The 7,825-nt window shown below is 35.3% G+C and overlaps 1 protein-coding gene across 1 annotated transcript in view; it reads right to left on the bottom strand.

Moving 5' to 3' along the window:
- Nucleotides 1-7,558, bottom strand: part of LOC107693640 (canalicular multispecific organic anion transporter 2-like) — a 60,231-nt gene extending 52,673 nt beyond the window's left edge. Inside the window, 1 exon segment of the mRNA XM_016493092.1 lies at nt 7,291-7,558. Coding sequence (XP_016348578.1) covers nt 7,291-7,323 — 33 coding nt within the window. The 5' untranslated portion in view covers nt 7,324-7,558.
- Between the last annotated feature and the right edge of the window lie 267 nt (nt 7,559-7,825).

Raw genomic sequence — 7,825 nt, 5'->3', positions numbered from 1 at the left:
TCTAATTTATTATTATTATTATTATTATTATTATTATTATTATTATTTACTAAATAAATCTACAGAAAATAGTATTATATAATGTGTATGAGTGTGTCAAATCTTTTGGCTGGAAGTGTAAATGAAATCAGTTTTCAAAACCATTTTCGATCTCTTCAAAACTGAAATGATTGTGAAGTGAATTTGAATCTATTAGTACTATAATGTAGTCCATAATAATGGACCACTTTATAATGTATAATATTATAATAATGGACCGTGTGATGCCATGTTTGCACAGTTATCAACACTGTAAATCTAGCAGTAATTTTTATTTTCCAGTCCTCTCGTTTAGATTGCACAACAAAGCCACGTCGGGACGCGATGTTTACCACACACTGCTTTGACACAAGCAACACTCTTCTTTTACTGTAAAAACACGGCTGCAATCTCACAATGCCATACAGTGTTCTCAGAAACCCCAAACCACACAAAGAGAAAAAGCACGGTTAATAATTAACTCGAACGGTTAATATCTTCACGCTGTCAGCTGCAAACAGTCACACACTCTGAGACACGGATGATGCTGTAAATAAACCATATACATCTGCAAACACGCCCCACTGATCAGACAATAAGTATTAAACTGTATTGTTAGACATCAAGCTCTCCATAACACATCGATCTAAACATGCATTCAGATTCAGACCATGACTAGCGAATCAAGCGGACTTCAACAGAAAGTGTGACACGAGAAGCAACTTTTGCTTTCCAAACATAGCGTGGAGCACCGTGTTTCATTCCCAAGTTATCATAAGACGCGGGTGATGAGGAAACCCGCATGAGGGGAATTTCACACGGCTTTAATGAAGAAGCGAAACCTAGAAGATACATTTATAGACACAGGTTCTCTCATTTCCAGTGTTAGACGCGGGGATGTGGTCTTATAACGGCACAATAATTAGCACGTGTGTTAAAATGCACCATTAATGGCATCAAATAGAAATGCATCCCCTATTTACGCTTCATTTCTGCTCGGTGCATCGGTTTATATCAGCTAGTAACAACTCGGCTCGTTGTGCTTGCTCAACCCTAAGCCATCATACGTGTTGCTACATGTCGAGTTACATCAAGTTTTACTTCACTAGAAAGTAAACACGAGTTTGGGTCAAGAGACTGTTATCTGTCATGCTTCTGGCTTTCTGGAATGTTTTCAATAATATTTGTGCATGAAACCCTTAAAAAGCTCTTTGACAGGTTTGTGTTTCCTGAAGAAAATATCAGAGCTCACAAAAGAATGCTGTTAGGTTTCATGCTTTGCTTCTGTATATCAACACAGTAAATCATTTTCAATACGCATTCGATGATTTTATGTATTGATCATTCATGTCTAAGAAAATCAAATTGCGTAAGGGGTTAACTGCTCTCATGGCAAAAAGTCGGACACTAGAAAGTGTGCACTAAACAACGGGACGCTGTTGACTCTGATGATTATGTGGATACACATTAAAAACTCACTGGGATTTTTCAATTACATCAGTGTATAAACTATCATTTGTTTTGTTTATAATGCATCCGTTAAAAAGTACACTGCCATCATCACTTATATGCTCATCTTCTGTTTCCGGTAACTGATTTGAATGAGTAGTTGATTCTGTACTTGTTGGTTTTTATAGTGCTCTGGATAGTGTGCTGACTACTGAGCAAGGGAGCTAATTGAAATGCAGTATAAAGGTGTCTAAGTGTTACATGATACAACGAAATGGTAACATTTCAAAGTTTCAAAGTTACAAATCTGGGTAAGTGAGTGACATCAGGTTATTGACAAAATGATACATTAGTATAATATACAGGATGAGACTCTTCATACAACAGCGTATGTATGATTATTACTAGGAATACACAATATATTGCTATCATATCAGTTATCAGTCAGACAATTATGAATGTTTAATTTTGCATTCTTTTATTCTTACATATAGATTACATTTGCTGTCATCTACCACTCTCTTACAGTTAAAAAATGCTAATAATTTAATACATTTCAATGTAATATTTTTTTTTAAATCTCAAAATGAATATTAATTTTTTTAGTAGTGTACATTGCTTTGAAACCTGAATTCACTGATTTATTTTTAGTGATTTATTTTTAATTTATTTATTAAGGCAATGTAGAATAGAATTTTAATGTCTAAAATAAAATATCTTTATAGAAAATGTAATAAATATAATATTATTCTTTATTTTGAATAAAATAATTATTTTATAAAAAATAAAAATATTTAACAAAATATATTATATAATATATTAAATATCTAAAATATGTTTAATATCTAAAATAATTACCAGCAACCTGATTGGCCCAGAATTCTTATGCTTATCACACATTCACCATAAAAAAATCTCCTGATTGACTGCAATTATTTCACATCATGCAGCAGTTTCACGTTCAGTGTGGACAGACGAGCTGCTTTTTATTCTATTTCAGATCCTGACATCTCCAATTGATGCCTTGGAAACATATTCCGCACTGCAGCAATTATCTCTGCTATACAACAGCAGCTTTCTTTAGTGGCTTTGCTGTCCCTCATATAAACAGAGCAGTGGCGCTGTTCTGCAATGGCTGCCGGAACGAATGAAGACGTTCGAGGACATTTGAGGACACGAGCAGTGTGTGCTACACAGAATGTAGAGCAAGCAGGAGAAACGGAGATAAAAAAGGAGTGGGAGAGAAATGTGTTTCACTGTGTCTCATGCAAAAGAGCCGCATCAATGAGATGCACAGAGGAGCTGCTGACACACAGAGAGTCTGCCGTTACCTTACGTGACCCGCAGCTTCTGAGCAAAACTAATCTAAATCTGAGTGATCTGAATGCAGCCAGACTGCGGCGTCTCAATCTATACAGTAAGACCAGCTACAGTCGACACCGAGTGCCACACAGGATTCATAAGAACAGCTGCATGCAAAAAAATGATGAAACTGTATAATATGACAGTGACTAATGCACATCTCAGTATTTAATGACGGCATCCCATTAGCTTTGTAATACAGACCTTAGATGAGGAAAGTATCAGTGGACTCAAATCGATGGCTTAATAGCAACAATACAGTGATTAAATCTATGATGTATGACCAAATATTCTCCCTTATCTCAAAACTTAAAATTACTTGCATTAAATATTCCTGCAGGTTTCAAGAAGAGTGCGATCCAACAGCTAAATATTGTGATTTAAACCTAAAAAATAAAACCTGGAAATTAAATGTGATTTAATAAGAACATTAAAGGGAAGTTACAGAACTGAGAATATTTTTTTTGACATATTCTGTTGTGTTGCAGTAAATGCAGAATAATTTCACAACACCAGCCTCAAGCTTCCTCCGTCTCTCCAGATCACTTTAGCCACAGGAAACTGATTCTTGAGACGCGGTAAAGATGATGATAATTCATAATATCATTACCAATCAGATTGGATTTTCTTGAAAAATATTCTATATCTGACCCTGGAGCACAAAACCAGTCATAAGGGTCAATTTTTTGAAATTGAGATGTATGTATCATCTGAAAGCTGAATAAATAGCTTTCCATTGATGTATGGTTTGTTAGGATAGGACAATATTTGGCTGAGATGCAACTATTTGAAAATCTGGAATCTGAGGGTGCAAAAAAATCTAAATATTGAGAAAATCATCTTTAAAGTTGTCCAAATGAACTTCTTAGCAATGCATATTACTAATCAAAAATTAAGTTTTGATATATTTACGGTAGGAAATTTACTAAATATCTTCATGGAACATGATCTTTACTTAATATCCTAATGATTTTTGGCATAAAAGAAAAATGGATAATTGTGACCCATACAATGTATTGTTGGCTATTGCTACAAATATACCCCAGCGACTTAACACTGCTTTTGTGCTCCAGGGACACATATATTTGTTTATTTTTTCTAAATGTGGCATATTAATGATATCGATGATAAGTATGTTTATTAATATGGTAACACTTTATGTATAATGCATTGTATAGTTTCATTAATAATCACTGTAACCAAAGTTCAAATGCAAAATAATATTTGCAGATTTCTTCTGAAACTGGTTGTACGTTGTGTTTAAATGCATTATACCTTCTAAAGGTGTAACAATAACTGTTATCATGGATTATAAATGTGTTTATATTTTTTCATACAATGCATTATAAGAAATAATTCATGTATTAAACATATTGTTTATTGCATTATATATAAAAGCTTCAAGTATACTTTTTAATGTTATTATAACATATAAAAAGTAATGGAAAAATATATTTTGGTCTATTGAAACCTCTTGCGAGAATATTTGGCATGACTTTTTATCTCATATTAGGTTGCAGTGAAGACAAACACATTTTGTGAGAAGCAGGAGGTTGCAGCAGCATGAATGAAAATGAAAAAAATAATTGATTTTTGCACTGGCGCATCATATTTTGATCAGTGACTGACATTTCCAAACCGAGGAAAGTTCCAGCCCTTTGTGTTTCTTCTTAACCTACATAGTGTTGATCGTGTGTAATGCTGACTGACTGACTGTACGGGCCCCTCGGAGAGTCTAATGACCCTGAGAATAAGCCTTCACTGTGTCTGTCTGGCTAACTAGGCCACGCACACGGATGCTATTACCTCCAATAACCTCATAAACAACAGACATTTCTCTCAGAAGCTGTGACGCGGCCCGACCCCGAATAAACCACCATGAACCCAGGCCAGAGGTGAGCAAAATGTCACACCATTTGGAGAAAAACATGCCATTACTGTTAATGGAGGCTGCAGAACGTGATGTGAAGTCTGACTCGTTTCTCTGAATCACTTCATTTCAAAGAGCCAGTTCAAAAACATGATTCACTGTCTGTTTGTGAACACATCGGTCCCTAGAATCTCATTGCGGGCTCTAAAATGTTCATATAAAGTCATTTGCAGATGCATATCAATATATTGTATTAACACTATTAATATAGGCATTTATTGAAATCTCATATGTGTCAGTTGCAGCATCACTCAGCTCATGAAACAAAGTATCAGAAATTTTCAAGCTAAGTGTAACTTAATTTACATACATTTGCAATGCTAAAATAATTTCATTCTCAATGTTTTTGCATGTGTTTAGAAAAGGCTATATATATATGTGTGTTTCAAATGTGTACATAAGATACAGTTCTTAAGCATATTCCAGTAGGTTTTATTTGTGCATTGTTCTGTTCAAGTATTAAAGTCGCCCCGACAGTGATTCAGATTCAATCCTCGGATTCAAATACTCGATTCACTCAAAATCACTATGAGTCGAGCATGTCTGATGTTCAGTTCAACGAATCACTGAGCTGCTGACTCCATGAACCGATGAACCGATTCCGTTTAGTAATTCGTAAGCAATGTTGTGATTAAAATGATCCAACTCTGAAAAAAATGATTCATCATGATGACAACTTGCATGTTTCATCTTGCAACACGGCGAAGCAGTGAATCTGTGGCATGTGAAAGATAACCCAGCTAACAGGGAACGTTCTCAAAACATTAGCACTAGGGCTGAAACGATTAGTCGACACTATCAATAAAAAAATGCTGTTGAATAGTCATATGACCTCATGTAAGAGCCTGCAATAATGCGGTTTGGCCAGCGGTGAGAAAACAGCAGTTAAGAAAGCATCTGATCATAGCGATGTGGATAAGTTTGCACCAGCTCTGCAATCGACTCTCCAGTGACGTCACGTTTATTTATATATAGAGCTTTATACAATAGATTGATTTAAAGCACGCAGCTTTACAGTATTAAACAAGAAAAAACAGGGTCAATCACGCATTCAGTCAGAATTACAACTTGAGTTTCTGCTATAAAGCAGCTGTCCAGTGTGGAGCTAGTTAATGATAGAATCTTTTTATTAGTGAATGCACAAATAAATAAATAAATACTAATAAATAAAAATCATTTCACCAAAGTGAAAGTTTGGTTTGCATAGATTAAAGCTTGATCTAGCTCAGGACTGTTTTGATTATCATAACCCTATACGGTGTTTTAAGAGAGCTAATGTTGTGAATAAAATAATTTATGAAAATAAAATGTCTTAGCACTTTATTTTATTCCATATATGACTTACAGAAGGAGATGTTAGGCAGAATGATGCCTCATTCAGTCAGTCAGTTATTTCTTCACACAGCCAAATATTTGTATTGTAAAAAATAATAAACTCAGTATTTTACCTAATTGTAAAAGCAGAATAATAGAATAAAGCCTACTGATTAACTGGTGAAATAATCAACGATTAGTCGATTAATCATTGCAATAATCTCAGAATAATCTTTTGTTGCAGCCCTAACATTTGTATACATCATTCATGGAACGTTTTTCTGAAACATTTTAGTTGGGCGTTCATCTAACTTTAACTTTACGCTATTTCTGAATGTTTTTGAATGTTTAAAAATGTTTTATATGTGAACGTTAGAGTAAACGTTAAGGGAACGTTCTATTTTATAATTTTGCAAACATTAGGAAATGCTTTAAAAAAAAGTTAGACTAAAATGTTTCAGGAAAACGTTCAATGAAAAATCTCTGAATAATGTACTAAGGTTTTGGAGGAACTAACTTTGAGATAAACTTGCCAGAACATTAGATGACGCTCTGAGCATTTAATTTTAATTACAGTAGTTTAGTCCTTGTACATGCAAAAATTGACCATTTTATAAAAGCATCCACAAGATTAGTTTTCCCTTCTATTTACATAAAATTTAAACATTCAACATAACATTCTTTACTACACTCTAAAAAATGCTGGGTTGTTTTAACCCAACTGTTGGGTTAAAATTTTCAATTACATTTTTAACCCAAAAGTTGGGTTAGTCCATATTTGACCCAAAGTTGGGTTAAAACAACCCAGCATTTTTTAGAGTGTATCATTTTGCAAAATGATTTAAAAAAAAAATGCTTTTTAAACATTTACAAAAAACTGGACGTTTTGAACGTTCAATGAGAACATTAGCTAAACGTTCTTAGAACATATTTTTGTTAGCTGGTAAGATTAGTGATTTTATTTGCACGACTATTACTTCTAAGTCACAGTGACATTAGTTAAGGGCAGGTCTGTTATTATTTATAACAGCTGCGTTACGTTCGTTACGCGTTACATGTAGCTTCTGCGTTACACCGCGGCTTAAAAGACTCGCTTGGCTGATGCAGTTTAATGCGTGTCAAGGAAACAGAGCTTCTTATGCATGCATACAACGCTAAACACATCCAAAGCTCGCGGCACGGATGTTTTCAGTATGCGAGAGTTGATGAGAACTTACCCAGAATGTGAGATTGCCGCATAAACGCTTCATCGCTTTTAAACGGAGCTCTTCCTTTTGCCTAGAGGAGGATGTGGCTGCTTTTCTCTGCTGCGCTTTTGTTCTTGCATGCAACTCAGACACACGCTCATACGCGCACGCACGGACGAAACGGAGCGCACTGCATCGACGGCCAGCGGATAAACTGCCCGGTTCCTGAGCCTCCTCCCCCGGGGAGCGCGTGTGACGTCCGTTTCGGCTTACCCTCTCCCCCTCGGTACAGTACAGTACAGACAGACAGACAGACAGCATGAGGCTGTCATGGCTCGAGAGGCCGCCCACTCTGTGTGCGTTTCTGGCACGGCCGCACATATGCACGCGTCTACTTCTATCTAAATAACAATTTAGAATTTAGCATTTTTTTGTAATGCACCAAATACATCCACAAAATGAGTTTCCCTCCTATTTACCTAACATTTTGGGAGTTCTATCATTATGGGAAAGTTACTTTTGAATGTTTTCTGAAGCATGTATTTACATTTACAGAAAGTTAGAC

The sequence above is a fragment of the Sinocyclocheilus anshuiensis genome, unplaced genomic scaffold (assembly GCF_001515605.1).
Source record: "Sinocyclocheilus anshuiensis isolate Anshui unplaced genomic scaffold, SAMN03320099.WGS_v1.1 scaffold546, whole genome shotgun sequence".
In the NCBI taxonomy this organism is placed as follows: Eukaryota; Metazoa; Chordata; class Actinopteri; order Cypriniformes; family Cyprinidae; genus Sinocyclocheilus; species Sinocyclocheilus anshuiensis.
Note: the sequence above shows the minus strand (reverse complement) of the source record. Positions and strands in the feature narration are given on the sequence as shown.